The sequence below is a fragment of the Mixophyes fleayi genome, chromosome 12 (assembly GCF_038048845.1).
Source record: "Mixophyes fleayi isolate aMixFle1 chromosome 12, aMixFle1.hap1, whole genome shotgun sequence".
Taxonomy (NCBI): Eukaryota; Metazoa; Chordata; class Amphibia; order Anura; family Limnodynastidae; genus Mixophyes; species Mixophyes fleayi.
Window position 1 is genome coordinate 77,062,598 of NC_134413.1, and position 14,671 is coordinate 77,077,268.

At 42.7% G+C, this 14,671-nt stretch overlaps 1 protein-coding gene across 3 annotated transcripts; it reads left to right on the forward strand.

The window, feature by feature from the left end:
- Positions 1–918: 918 nt before the first annotated feature.
- Positions 919–13,092, forward strand: LOC142109431 (uncharacterized). 3 transcript variants are annotated; one of them, XM_075193621.1, is made up of 9 exons: positions 919–1,010; positions 3,861–4,031; positions 5,871–5,972; positions 6,177–6,257; positions 7,253–7,579; positions 8,641–8,748; positions 9,124–9,216; positions 9,640–9,720; positions 10,379–13,092. In XM_075193621.1, the coding sequence occupies exons 1-9, from the start codon at positions 927–929 to the stop codon at positions 11,939–11,941; spliced, it is 2,610 nt and encodes an 869-aa protein (XP_075049722.1). In that variant the 5' UTR covers positions 919–926; the 3' UTR covers positions 11,942–13,092. The 3 variants fall into 3 exon arrangements, with proteins under 3 accessions (XP_075049722.1, XP_075049723.1, XP_075049724.1); XM_075193622.1 differs by lacking the exon at positions 919–1,010 and adding an exon at positions 1,042–1,293; XM_075193623.1 differs by lacking the exon at positions 919–1,010 and adding an exon at positions 1,860–2,230.
- Positions 13,093–14,671: the final 1,579 nt, after the last annotated feature.

Sequence of the window (14,671 nt, forward strand, 5' to 3'; positions counted from 1 at the left end):
GACGGAAAGCTGGAGAATAGCTGTGTGCCTATTCCTAGGACAACAATGGTAAACATTGTGGAGTAATTAGTCACATAAAATGTAGGATTTACAAATGGCAAATAAGATTCAAAGTGGTTCTGGTTTACAAGAGCTTACAATCTACATAGGAAAAAAATATGACTCCTCAGTCTGCACTTTCTGTGCTTGCCATAAGGATCAGTTATCCCATTCTTGCTGCCATATATCTGATTTTGTTCAATAAATCAGAGAACAATAGATGCACCAACTCTAATGTTCAGTTTGATCGACTCTGCAGTATATTATATGAAGCCTTTTTAAAATGAATTTCCCATGTCTCCAAAGGGAGCCCCATAACGTAGGAATACTGAATAATCGCCTATTTTAAACACAAATGCAAAATTGTAGTAGCAGGGAATTAATGTACAATATATGCTTTATATTTAGAATGTTTTGACATTTATTTGTTTATTGAAAATGTCCCCCAAAATCACCTTGTTATTCTATACCATGTCCTTTCTCTTGCACGACTGTCAGGCAGGCAAACACTTCCTGCGCAATATACCTTGCGGTACTGCGTGCTGTTGTTGCGAATTAAATCAATTTGCAAATCTTTTCATGTAGTCCCTCATTTGGCCACCAGGAGTCGCTGTTCACTTGCTGTCCGTCAATGATTCCCACAACAGTTCTTGTTAATACAGGAAAATTATGGCAATTAATGAGGTTTTTGGATAAGCAAAACACATTTTATTGAGGATATAGTTTATTAAATTTTTTAGGAAATAAAAATCAGAGTAGCAATAATCGTTATATAGCTGCATCCTGGGACTTGTAGTACCACCCGCGTTGGATGGCTACAGTTCACCTACTTCTGCCTTAAACCTTCAGTCTTGGTGGTGGTAGGGGGTTAAAGGTTTGTCTCCGACATGAAAGTGAAAGTAGAGTTTGAAAATGAACTTTGTGTCTGTTTCCTACTTCATATCTTTCCTGTAAGTGCAGAGAGAGGAGCTGTAAGTATATAGCGATATTACCAAACATTTCACACGTCATTTTCTTGTCTTTTGACATAATGTCGCTCATCCGGTGGTTTTGTTGTCCCCAGTGCGCGCCCACACTGGGCGACGGCCATGCTATGTGGGAAGCCTACTGGAAACAGTGGAGATCCCAGGGAGAAGTCATCCCCGTTAGAGCCATGTCATTGTCTGTAGAATCCCAAAGGTTCCTCCAGAATCTGAAATTAGTTATTCGGTCATCCCTGGGTCATTGGTGTTGCAGGAGAGGATGCCATCCGCTGTGAGTGCCAGTTGGCTTTTTGACCCTTACAACAACACATGGTCAGGTCAAATGTGACCGCCCTTATCTGCTCCAGTTAATACCACTGATCCAGTCACAAAATCATTGCTGGCATTGTTATCCCAGCAATGGGCCTGTAGCCAGAGTCGACTTTACGCATGGGCACACTGGGCAGTTGCTCCAGGGCCCCACGAGCATAGGGGCCCCATAGGCTTGCCAACTTTTCAGGATATTATTCCTGGAGATTTATTCAGAACCTTAAAACCTTTATTAACATTTAGGTGGACTAATCCAATCAGTATCAGCTGTTATCTGTACATCTTTCTATTGCAAATACATATCTTGACCTAATAATAATTCATAGTAATTTCATACTATGCCATCTGTCTGTATGATTTACCAACTACGTACCATTTTTATGTTGAATTTCTTGCCTGTCAACTTCCAGGCTCACGTTATATTGTCCAAACGTTTGTGTGGATTAATCTCTGCTGTACCGCATGTTTTTTTAATGTCTAAACACCAATTTTGTTGGAGTTACCAATAAATAGAAGCTTAATTTTATCGATAATTTACGCTTTTATTCCTGTGGGTGGTTGTGTAGGTCGGGCCCCAGTGCACTGATTTACCCGGGGGCCTATAACGCTGTTAAGACAGCTCCGGATGTACTGCCTATAAGTTTATTTTTATTAAATGGTAATTGATTATTTACAAATTGTTTACGGGGGAGTAGCTTGGCATGAAACAAAAGAAGCATGCACGCTGGGACTTGTAGTCCCACGCCAGCTGGAATGCCACAGGTCGCTCCCTTGTGCCTTAAGCCTTGTTGACAATAGAGGCTGCACCTCTGGAAAGTGAAAGTAACTTGGTGCTGGGTGTGAGGAGAGAACTTTGCATCCATTTGCTTACAGCTCCTCTGCTTCTAGGAAAGTTTGGAGTAAGTCCATTGCATGTTACTCAACATTTGTCAGGTCCTTTCTATATGTCATCGATACCTTGTCAGGGGTTTATTAGTAGATTGTTTGCATGTTTAGAGATTTTAGTGATCAGTGGGTATGGTGTGTTGATGTGTTACCCTGTAAAAGCTGTTTACAATGAAAGTCTTCCTGGCCCCTGACTAAGACATTAACGTTTTATGATCCCAGTAACTGACAGGATATTCGGTATTTAACTGCGGTGGAGTGGGGGCAACTCTTGTGTGGACTGAAGGCTATTTATGAGAATGCAGCCTGTGATTTCACTAGAAGCCAGCAACATCCCTCAGGCAATGGATTGGTTAATATGTGTGAGGCGTGGGTTCCTAGTGATTTGATTGGCTGCATTCTTTTCACACAATGTCCGCCTCCTCTGTTTAAATGTCCACCGGTCATGTCATGCACTATTTTCCATGTCATGTACAGGGAAAGTGGGCGGGGTCAGATGAACAGCTCCACCCCCTTGTGTGACATCACCGTCGTGCAGACAGTATGAGCTCATTTTTATTTAAAACACCTCAAACCAGAATACTTGTATTATGAGCTGTGAAAATGTTTTATTTTCAACGGGTTCTGAGGTGCTCCTAACCCCCTAGCCGGAATTTGCAAATCAACTTAAGTTAACTTCAAATGGCGTCGGAGGCGTTAGCCTGGAGGACCAATCACAAGCCGCAAACTCTCTTGATAGTGGTTTGTGATTGGTCATCCCCAGTGGTGAGATTCAAATAAATTAACAACCGGTTCTCTGCCCTAATGACCGTTTTAAGTATACAAAAATGTGTTTTGCCCCTCACAATACTCTGCCTCGCTGCCTTCCTTTGCCCCTTTCACACTCTGCCATGCTGCCTTCCTTTGCTCGCCTTCCTACGTTCCTTCACTTACCTTTTCTATCAGCTTCTTTCTTCTCTTTTCTTCCCTTCTTGTCTTCTGTCTTCTTGTCGCCGACTCCTCTCTGCGCCGCTCCTCACTGAATGTCGGGCGTAACGTCATGACGTCACGCCCGACATTCAGTGCAGACGGAGCAGGGAGGAGGAGATGCCGAGGAGAGGTGTACTTTTTGTTTTTATTTTCTTTAAAGAGTCTACCTGCTCCCCCCACCAACGCAATGGGTTGGCGAACTGGTAAGAATCGGCTGAATCCCACCACTGGTCATCCCGTTCAACATCCAGCCCCCATCCTCTCCGTGTTAATTCAGCCGGGACTATGAGACGAACGGAGGGAAAAATGGCAGCAAAATTACAAGGATTAATTAAGTACTGTAAAATAAAATTGGTATTAGAAATCACCATGGTAATCAATGATGGCAACAGTAGAGGAAGCTCAGGAAGACAGCCTATTCAATAAATTATGTCAACTCTTTGGGGGAGAGATTAAATTCAGCGCGATGTGTCTCCAGAACAGTCCATGGGGTGACTCGTTGCGTCGATGTTCAGGCTGGACTCTGCTCATTTTTCCTTACACCCCGTAGAGGAAGATGAGCAGAGATTCTTTACGGTGATGTCCAATGGTACATCGCGGAAAATTAAATCTGCCCCTTTGACTGAAAAAGTTGTAATCTATGTCTAACTTTTTTCCCATTTTGCCGCCACACAGATGGCTTCCAAGGTCATCGTCTTCGAGTTACAGAACGATAAATCGGTGAAAGTTAAAAAGGTGTACCCGACTTTCCCTGGGAAAAATAAGGATCGCCTCTATTTCGTCACCACTCAGAACAGTGACCTTCACCTTCTTTACGATGCAAGAGACATGCAAAGCACAGAGAAGGTGAGAGGGCTATGTGTAGAACATGTTCCGTCTGAAATATTGGCGGCACTCGTAGAACAATCCTCCGGTAAAAATGGTCTCGGAGAGGAATCGGTGATTGAAGTAGGTCTACAATGGGAGCCATTGGCCGACCAACTCCGCATGTGTCTATTTATCATAAGTAGAGAGTTCTATTCAACATACAAGATTGCGGATACTAACCTAGTCCCATTTTAGTAACGGGGACCGAGTGCCCCCTCCTGGGGCTGGTCTTAAGTAACACGCAGTAAATTGAATGGCAATTTTAGACTCCTCTGGTTTCAAAGTAGGTGGAGATGGTTGTTGACTAGAGATGAGTCTACTGAATCATTTGGCTTGCCACAAGCGTTCTCCAAAATGGCCTAGTCCAATTCAATACTTCAATAGCACAAATAGCACAAATTATTTGCGTCCAGATAGAAGCCGGTCGGTCACATCGTTCTAGGGTACAGTTCGTGCCCAAGGAAGGTTCCAAAACACAGTTCACCAAAGATCCTAGTGCCACTGAAGAGCTTGGAACCGCACACCTGAATGCTATGAATGGATCTAGCTTGAGGCAGTCACCCCTCTCGTTGGGCCTGGTACGTCATGGAACGGCTGGACTCATAGGGCCCCCACAGAGGACGACAATTTGGACAAAGGTTCTACCACTTAGAAAAAGCAGCCAGATCTGCCAAAGTACTGGCAGTTTTATGTTGACCAAATAGGTTACAATCCAAACTCATAGCTCATTCGATCATCTGATATGTGAGAAATTGAGTTACAAATACGGAGGACCAAATTACACACATTCAATTGCTACACAGTTACCAATCTTACAAGACGCCAGATTGGCGGCAACGCACAGGCTTCCCTAGAACTTAAGCTGGCCCTACGTGGCAATATCTGCTCGATATCTACGATTATGTCCGCCCCCCACACAATGCCCAATATTAGTCTGAGCAAAATTGACCAAATCTGGAAAACGTGGTTGGAAAATGAACGTGATTGGCCGGCGAGTGCGGTGGTCTTCTGACCATACTAAGAGGCCCCCATGTGGTCTGGAAATAATCCGACTGCTTGGCTTGAGCCTACCTGTATTATATAGTGAAACTGGAAAGGCATCCTGGGAGCCATGTGGCAGGAACCGTCCCATGAACGGTCAACCTGATTTCCATCCTACCAGAACAAATTTTCTCTGTTTCAATGTGATTAGATTAAGGTTGGTTAGTATGTGACCACACCCAGAGCATTGGTCACCGAAATTGATCGGAGACAACCAAAGTGACAGACCAAATCCCTGTATACCTGGACATCATAAAAGCTACTTTTTGCTATAACACATTGACAAAATACTCTAATTTCAAATAAATATTTACTCTTCCTAACCAGCAGAATGTAGACATATGTCCTCTGTACAATATGCCATTCTGTTCTTCATGAAAGAGACTTCTCATGATCATTTAAAGGGTTTATTATTCATACTAAGACAGCACAGTGTCCTAGTGGTTAGCACTTCTGCCTCACAGCACTGGAGTCATGAGTTCGATTCCCGACCATGGCCTTATCTGTGTGGAGTTTGTATGTTCTCCGCGTGTTTGTGTGGGTTTCCTCCGGGTGCTCCGGTTTCCACCCACACTCCAAAAAAACATACTGGTAGGTTAATTGTCTGCTATCAAATTAACCCTAGTCTGTCTGTATGTGTGTGTGTGTGTATGTTAGGGAATTTAGACTGTAAGCTCCAATGGGGCAGGGACTGATGTGAGCGAGTTCTCTGTACAGCGCTGCGGAATTAGTGGTGCAATATAAATAAATGATGATGATGATATGTTTTATTTGTAGAATCTGAAACACAATAAAGGTTTTGAAGAGAAGAGTTTCTTCCAGTATGGTGGGTCCACGAAGGTGTTTGCCGTCACTGATCCAACTCTGGTTAAATGGGAGGTGAGGATTAATATTACGAGCGTCTGTGTGTGATACGATCGGGAAGACCTACGACTGACAATAAGCAGCTTCTATTCAGGAGGAGTTAATTCTATACTATATATGGGACTCTGTTTCAAAAAGCATATTTTAGGCTTAAAAACAGGTCTTCGTGCTACGTTAAATAAGCCATTGTGTGTTTGTCACATTTTGTATTTATCCCAGGTGCGTCTGCTGCTCAGCCCCTCCGAATTCTCCCGGCTGTCCTCGTTCTTTAATTTGAACGGCTTTGTCAACGTCTGTTTGGTGAGTAGAACGTTGCCAAAAATTTCCTCCGGTGTTTGATGTGTATGTTTAGGCAGCAGAATATTTTGGGGGGCAAACATTTGATGCACGTGGATGTTGATTTTTAATGGATTTCCCCCAACGGGATTGTCAAAAGGAATTAAGTTATATGAGTTACGTCCACTTACAATTCAAGTGTCACTTAGACACAGTGGAGGTAGACATCTTTTGGGATCAATTAATACTTACGAGAATTCAGCCTAGAAAATCACCTAGGGACTAGTCACTAGTAATATCAATGAGGTACTTTGCGGGCTACATAGCGGAGGCAGACATTTTTGGTCTAAAACAATACTTATGAGAATGTAGCCAAACCAATTCTCTAGAAACCAGTGACTTCAATGAGGCACAAAACAGAGGCAGCCATTTTGTTCTCATGAGAACACAACCTACCACCTCTCTAGGAATCGGTGACATCACTGAAGGACTTTAAGGGGAACATAGAGGAGGCAGCCATTTTGTACTCATGAGAACACAACCTACCACCTCTCTAGGAATCGGTGACATCACTGAAGGACTTTGAGGGGAACATAGAGGAGGCAGCCATTTTGTTCTCATGAGAATACAACCTATCACCTCTCTAGGAATCTGTGACATCATTGAAGGACTTTAAGTGGAACATGGACGAGGCAGCTCTTTAGGGTCTCTTGTGAATTCAGCCAACCAAATCACTAGGCCCCAGTGACATCACTAAGGGAGTGGATGCAGCCATTTTGGGAGTAAGCCAACATGTGAATAAAGCTGACCAATCCATTAGGAAACAGTGACATGACCTGAGAGAATCGATAGACTGCCTTCATTAATAAAGCTTCAAGCCCACAAAATGGCTGCTTCCAATGTGTGACGGCCACGGGTATAAGCAAAACAGTAGGAATTCATCTTATGGCGGAGACATCCTGTGTTAGGGCATTTAATTCCAAAGCATATTCATATGTTGTTGTTTTTTAAATCTCCAGACATCCAAAGTCCATCGGGAATCCCTGGCGTCACTTGGCGTCAAACGACAAATGAATCCGAATGCGGCCGATGACATTTGTACGGCAGCCGCTCAGTTTCTCTGCCTCTCGGATGACCACGTAGCCGGCAGTGACTACACTGATGACCTCCGCAGGATATTGACTGAGAAACTTAAGGTGTCCTGCATAGATAAGAGTGAGAGAGGTTCCCTGGTTGGCGCCCTGGCAGCTTTGGCGGCGGCTGAGCTGGCGGCTTCCGCTGGAGGTTCCCAGAACTTTGACTATAGAGATGACGGGAAAGAGAGTCAGGAGGATCATAGAGAGCAGGTAAGCGGGATGCGGAGGTTTAAACCCATACTTGCCAACTTTTCGTTGGCTTCAGGGAGATCCCGGGGGAAGAAGGGCGTGCGGGGGCGGGGCTTGGCAAATTGCATCATTTTGGCCCGGCCCCCTAATTGACTGTCACAATTTTGGCCAATAGCAGCAGGGGGGTGGGGCTAAGATGGTGCGATATTTGCATAATTAAGCCCCGTACCCTGCCACTTATCTATTGCGGGGGAGAGAACCGGGAGGTTGCCCTGCTCTCCCGTGAGCCCTCCCAGAAATGCGGGAGTCTCCCGGACATTCCAGGAGAGTAGACAACTATGCATTAAAGACAAGCAGCTAATGAATCTCTAGAGACTGAAGTGTCTTTTACATTTCTGTCCCCATTACTGAAGTCATGTTGTCTTACCTGTCAGTCTTTGATTAAATCTTGGTCTCCAAGAAAATGGCCACCTCCATAGGCATCAATACATGGACATAGGACACAATTTCTGAACTGTGTCATCATGCCACAGATGGTGAAGCCAACCACGTCTTGTACTGGCTCAGCATCAGGGAGAATGCCAGACTCTTCAGGGAGTGAGGGAGATCACCCCTATTTCAGGGAGTTGGCAAGTATGGTTAAACCCATTTACCATTTCTGGAGTGTAGACTAATATGGGTTATGTCCTGGACAATGGCCCTCTCTCTACTCCTGCTTTTACCTTTATATACAGTATTACATTGAACATTGTCTCCTAGTGGAACAATAACGTTTCAATAAAGTATCTATTAGACATACAGGATCCTCTGCGTATTAAAATAGAAGGATTGGGGGCATATCCAGCTAATGGGTGTACAATTTGCTCCTGGAAAAGCCATTTGGGGAGGGGGGGATGCAACTCTAAAATACAGTGTAAAAATAAAGCTGCTCTGTATATGTAGGGCCTGCAAAAAAGAAAAAAAACATTTGCATTTGCACCCTTGCAGTGCAGCCTGGGATGCTTGGCAAAATTTGCAGCGGACTCGAAATTAGCCACGTGTTTTAGTATGCGATTGGTAATGACATGAAACACTTTCCCCAGATTCAGCAAATTAACCAAGTCTTTGATGTGAAGGCAGAGCTGCTGACCGTATCACACCAGGATCAGAGAGTCCACGTCTTATTTAGAAACCCCAATCCGGATAACTGGGTGAGTACAGAGTCCTCTGGAATACTCGGTGCTGTATTTATTAAAGCAAAAGAGAAGTGGCCTTAAGGGCTTGTTTCAGGTAAACTGACCATTAGCAATGCTGCCTCACAGCACTGGGGTCATCAGTTGGAATCCTGACCGTGGTCTTATATGTGTGGAGTTTGTATGTTCTCCCTATGTTAACGTGGGTCTCCTCCGGGTGCTCCGGTTTACTCCCTAACTCCAAAAAATGACAAAAATGGATCCTAGAACGGGTAAACATTCTCTGTACAGCGCTGCTTAATATGGTAGCGCTATATAAATAAACGATAATCAGATAATAAATAGAAAATATAAAAGTTTTAGAATGATATTACTTACTTTTCTATACAACAGGCATCCGGAGGTGAGAGACATACAGAGCTTGGAGAAAAACTCATGTTTGGAATGTGCCATAAAGTGTTGTCTATCTCAGGTACCGAGTCGGAGGTAAGGAAGTAAATTAATATTGTACGGGGTCTGCAGGGCAGTTACGAGGGCCAAGAATATTATATATGATGTATCTTACTCTTTAATAACTGTGTGATATCCCTCACACTACTAGTAATATATTCAGGGTTACCTGGATCTGATAGCAGCTGATATGTAACTTGCTAATAAATCCAGCTTACACTGAATCTATCTGGAGCAGAGGGTATCCAATCTGTACCCCTCATAGCGACATCACTGGGTTACCTAGCAACCACCAGCGCCTGAATGTGAAAGCCACACCGGAAGAGCGCAGCCGCCATTACCAGTCGCTGAATATATAAATTGGGTTAAAGACACGAGACCACCAGCCCCCACCGTATATAGACGCTGTCGCTGACTTATCAGAGGTTATTTAAATGCATTACAAACTTTGTTTTACAGATACAATTTCTACAGAGCCTTCAAGAATCCTCCGACCTGGTCTCTGTGTTCCACGTTCCTGGTTTTGTGGAGCATTTGCTGGTAAATATAAACGCTTCCCATAACTCTTAGCTTTCCTCTTTTTCGAGAGGACAGTCACAGCCCTGCTTGTAAATCCATTTACAGTGGACCTCTTTCCGGCAAAACGATGGAGTCGGACATTTTGTGGGCTACAGCGACATTCTAGATAGAACAACCTAACTAACTTACCCGGAGCCAGAGAGGTCATGGAGACATTGTCAGGCAGCCATTTTGTACAGGCTGTCATTGGACTGGAAACTCGTGGCATGATTTTCGTGGCTCTGTGACGCCACTGGTGATAGTCAAAAAATGATCAGACTGGCCGCTTTGTCTACAATCACCTCTTGTTATGTTATATTTGGACAAAGTTTAAGAGTCGTTATTAATATTATTATTAACAAGCATTATTTATAAAGTGCAAACATTTTATGAAGGGCTACATAATTCGTAAGAGGTATACAGGCATTACGTACCGATGCCAACTAGTCCAAAAGGGTAATGAAGGTCCTCACTCATGAGAGCTTACAATCTAAAGGGAAAAGGCAGCGAACGAACACATTCGAAATTTAGGATGGTGTAAAAAAACTTCAAAGGCCAATTTATATTACTATTTTTTTTTTGTATTTTACTTTGCTTCGTCTAAGTGGTTTGACATTCCATCTTCTTTGCTGCATTACAGAAAGTCTCGGAGTGGAGAAAGAACATAAGGGCTCTCTTGAAGGAGGAAAATCAGAAGGCAATAATTAACGAACTGTCTCGCTTGGCTGTGAGATTCGTCTGCGGCGAGGCGTGTCAAAGAGAGGTTTTCAGGAAGTGGTTTAGAAAAGGAATGCAGGAGAAGATGTCGTCTGTAGGATCTATGTCAGCGGGTGGGGAAGCGATAAGCGCCTTTGGTATATTAGTCGCCGTCTTGGCAGCTTTGACAGCCAAATCCATTGCCGATGGACTCAAGGAGCCTATTTCCGATAGTGAGGATGAAAACACAGAGGAGACTCAGGCAGTAGCTGTAGACACCACCAGTGTCTCTGATGTTCCAGAAGCCGATGTTTCTCCTGTGTCTTCGTCGACTTCAGATGCTAGCAATCCCAGTTCATCTAAGATTACGTATACCACGGCCAGTGCTGAAATTAATAATACGGTTTCTGATGATATTTCTTCTTTGAATACACCAAGTAATGATGAGAGTACACCAGAGGTCAGTAATGCTGATACTCAAGAGATTAAGGGTGGCAACACATCAATGGTTTCAACGGGTGGTATCGTAGAAGTAACTAATCTTCATCCGCTACCAGCTGGTGAAGATGGTGGCAAATTAAGACGAGTAGTTGACAGTCCTGGTAGTGACGTACAACAAAATTTGGAGCAAGGCAGTGTAGACCTTCAGAAAATTGAAGTGGGTACACCCACAACTAATTCAGATAAGACGACAGATATTAGTACGCAAGAAGTGAATTTTGATGCATTAAACACTGGAGAATCATCAGCTGATTCAGATTTGGTGTCCAATGTTGATATAATGCAGACAGAACGCGTCAGGGTTCAGGAACCAGAAATCAGTAGTAGTACGACATCACAGACAGCTGATGTGATGAAAGTTGATCCACTCATAGAAAACAGTCATGACTTACCAACAATGGTAGGACCTCTAGCAGATTCTTGTAAGTCTACCACTGACATTAGTCCAATTGAAGACTGTGACAATGAGAGACCCGAACCCAATATTGTTGACAGTGACGTAGCGAGAAAGGATGGATATCCAGATGACAGTAGAAGTAGTGATGCGATGAAAGAGATTAGACTCGTTTATCCAAATGATCCATCTGAAGAAATAGCTACTCCCATTCATGGTCCACAAGTTCACGATGATACACCGTTAGAAGGAGTGATGGGTGGTGGAGCTAATCAAACCATTCGTGCAGATGACTCTGCTGCAAAACATATGACTAGTAAGGAAACTTCTGATTCGCTCAAAGGTTCTAGTGCGAGTCCACAGAGAATAGAAAACCCAAGAGATGTTGGGTTCGATAAAAAAGAAGAAAGGCCAGCTGATGTAGACAGGAACACTGTGGAGACATCTTCCAGGTCTAGCGGGTTCAACACATACTGGTTTTTAGGTATCGTTCTGTTGATTATTTTGACCATGGTCTTAAAAATATATGAGTTGCTACCTTCATTGCAGAGTGCTATCACCATTATTGTAGTGATACTGGCTTTGATTTTCTGGGCAAGCAGAAGGCCATAATATGTTCTTGGCATGACCTGCATCTGTCTTCTTGTAAACTGTTGACCTTCAATTACCTTCATAACAGATAATTTAAAAAAATAATAAATTTACGAGGAAGTTTTTGGAATCCAACTGTGCTGCTTCGGGGGCGTCTTGCAGATGAAGTTAATACTGTGAGTGCCGGCAGTCTGGAGCAACATACCAGAGATGCCCGTAAGAATTTCCCCTTACTTAGACCTCCCTGAAATTGTGGGTGGGTGGATTTGGACCCCTATTGGGTTTTTCAACTTCTATAACCACTTTGTTGGATCACTGTTGGGTTTTTCAACTTCTATAACCACTTTGTTGGATCACTGTTGGGTTTTTCAACTTCTATAACCACTTTGTTGGACCAACGATGGGTTTTTAAGGTTCTATAACCACTTTGTTGGACCACTAATGGGTTTTTCAACTACTATAACCACTTTGTTGGATCACTGTTGGGTTTTTCAACTTCTATAACCACTTTGTTGGATCACTGTTGGGTTTTTCAACTTCTATAACCACTTTGTTGGACCAACGATGGGTTTTTAAGGTTCTATAACCACTTTGTTGGACCACTAATGGGTTTTTCAACTACTATAACCACTTTGTTGGACTAACGATGGGTTTTTAAGGTTCTATAACCACTTTGACTTAGGCATGTAGGGTCTGTCCAAGAGAAACACCTATTGAAAATACCAGTATTTATAGCATTCGACTGATTCTGTTAATTTACAGAATCAGCGGCTGACTATTCAATTAAACAGAGTGGAAATCCATTTAAATTTCTTATAAACAGATTATTTTGTGAATGGACGTATGTATAATTTGTTTCAACGTACGCTCCATGTGCCGACCTCAGAAGTGTCTGTGAGCCCTTACTGTTAATTAAAATATTGTTTGCAAACATTTAGAGGAGAAGATCTACTATACCTTCTTAAAAAGGAAAAGTGGAGGTGTTGCCCATAGCAACCAATCAGATTCTAGCTATCATTTATTTTGTACCTTTTATGAAATGAGAGCTAGTATCTGATTGGTTTCTTTGGGCAATAACTCCGCTTTTTCTTTTTTTGAAGGTTTGAAAACTTGACACCATATTGTACCAAAACAATTTATGATATTAATTCCAAATAAAACTGTAGACGTTGTTAATGTGTCTATTTTCTGCTTTTTGTTGAATATATTGCTGACTGGAATGGACTATAAATTGGGATCTGCAACCTGAATGTACAACTTACCTGTGGGAAACGCAATCTCGCCAGCCTTGTTCGTAGGATATGCTTAAATCAACTGTCAACATTAGTGAGTAACCAATCACTTTGTGGTATATTTACTAAACTGCTGAAAAAGTAGAGATGTTGCCTATAGCAACCAATCAGATTCTAGCTGTCATTTTTTAGAATGCACTAAATAAATGAAAGCTATGATCTGATTGGTTGCTATAGGCAATATCTCCACTTTTCCAAACCTGCAGTTTAGTAAATCTAGCCCTTTGTCTCATGGGGGAGCTTAAATAAAACTGTTTATAGTCTCCTTAAAACTAATTACAAATGCTCTCCTAAGAAGTGACTTAAATGCCAGAGACAGCTCAGATACAGACACCGCCTGTAACCGCGCAAAAAAACCCCACCACTAAGCGTTTAGCACAGTGCTCACGCCTATATAACCAGCTTCTTAATTATTGCTCAATTACATAGTGCCATACAATTATGGCACTAAAATTTACCAGATCCTGAGAGAGCAGGATCCAGAGGCAAAAATTATTTTAAGCTTGGCAAAACTGTAGTTAGGCTGTCCTTTTTTGACGAGTTGCTGTTTTTGTTGTTGTTGTTGTTGCTGCAAACATTGGTACACAGATATTGGTTAATTCTGGACAATGGAGGCCATCTTGGGTGAGGGAATTTGTGTACGTCATTTACACCCCTAATTTGGTTCATCATCATCATTTATTTATTAAATCCGTAGCGCTGTACAGAGAACTTATTCACATCAGTCCCTGCCCCATCAGAGATTGCAGTCTAAATTTCCCAACACACACACACACACACTAGGGTCAATTTGATAGCAGCCACCTACTTCTTTTTGGAGTGTGGGAGGAAACCGGAGCACCCGGAGGAAACCCACGCAAACACGGGGAGAACATACAAACTCCACACAGATAAGGCCATGGTCGGGAATTGAACTCATGACCCCAGCGCTGTGAGGCAGAAGTGCTAACCACTGAGCCACCGTCTTCTTCCTGTCCTTCAAAAATGAATAAAAATTACTAACAAAAATAAATAATAATTCAATGTCCAATTTTATACTGATCTTTATGTGTATTTTTGATGGGCAAACATGTAATGTGGCTCTCAGCAAACCTACTGACAGTTGGTAACCAAGCATTATATTAGGAATAAATCTCAGCGTCTCCAATGGCCCCACTGCCAGCCATATCCTTACTTGCCAAAATGTTAAAATAATCTATAGGGAACGTTTGCAGCTGCCTAGACGGATCTACATTCTACATGCTCAGTGATTCTCATCATGACCTGTACACATGGTTGTAATGTCGTTGTTTTGCATCTTAAATGGACATCTGAAAGACCTGTTTACTTAAAAAGCTTGGAGAATAAGCACACAGATTCTCAACGAGTACACACCTAGGCAATTATCCTGCAGATCACACGATTCACCACCGTTTGGTCAGATATCACATTAGTGTGTGCACTCCCACAAACATTGTAC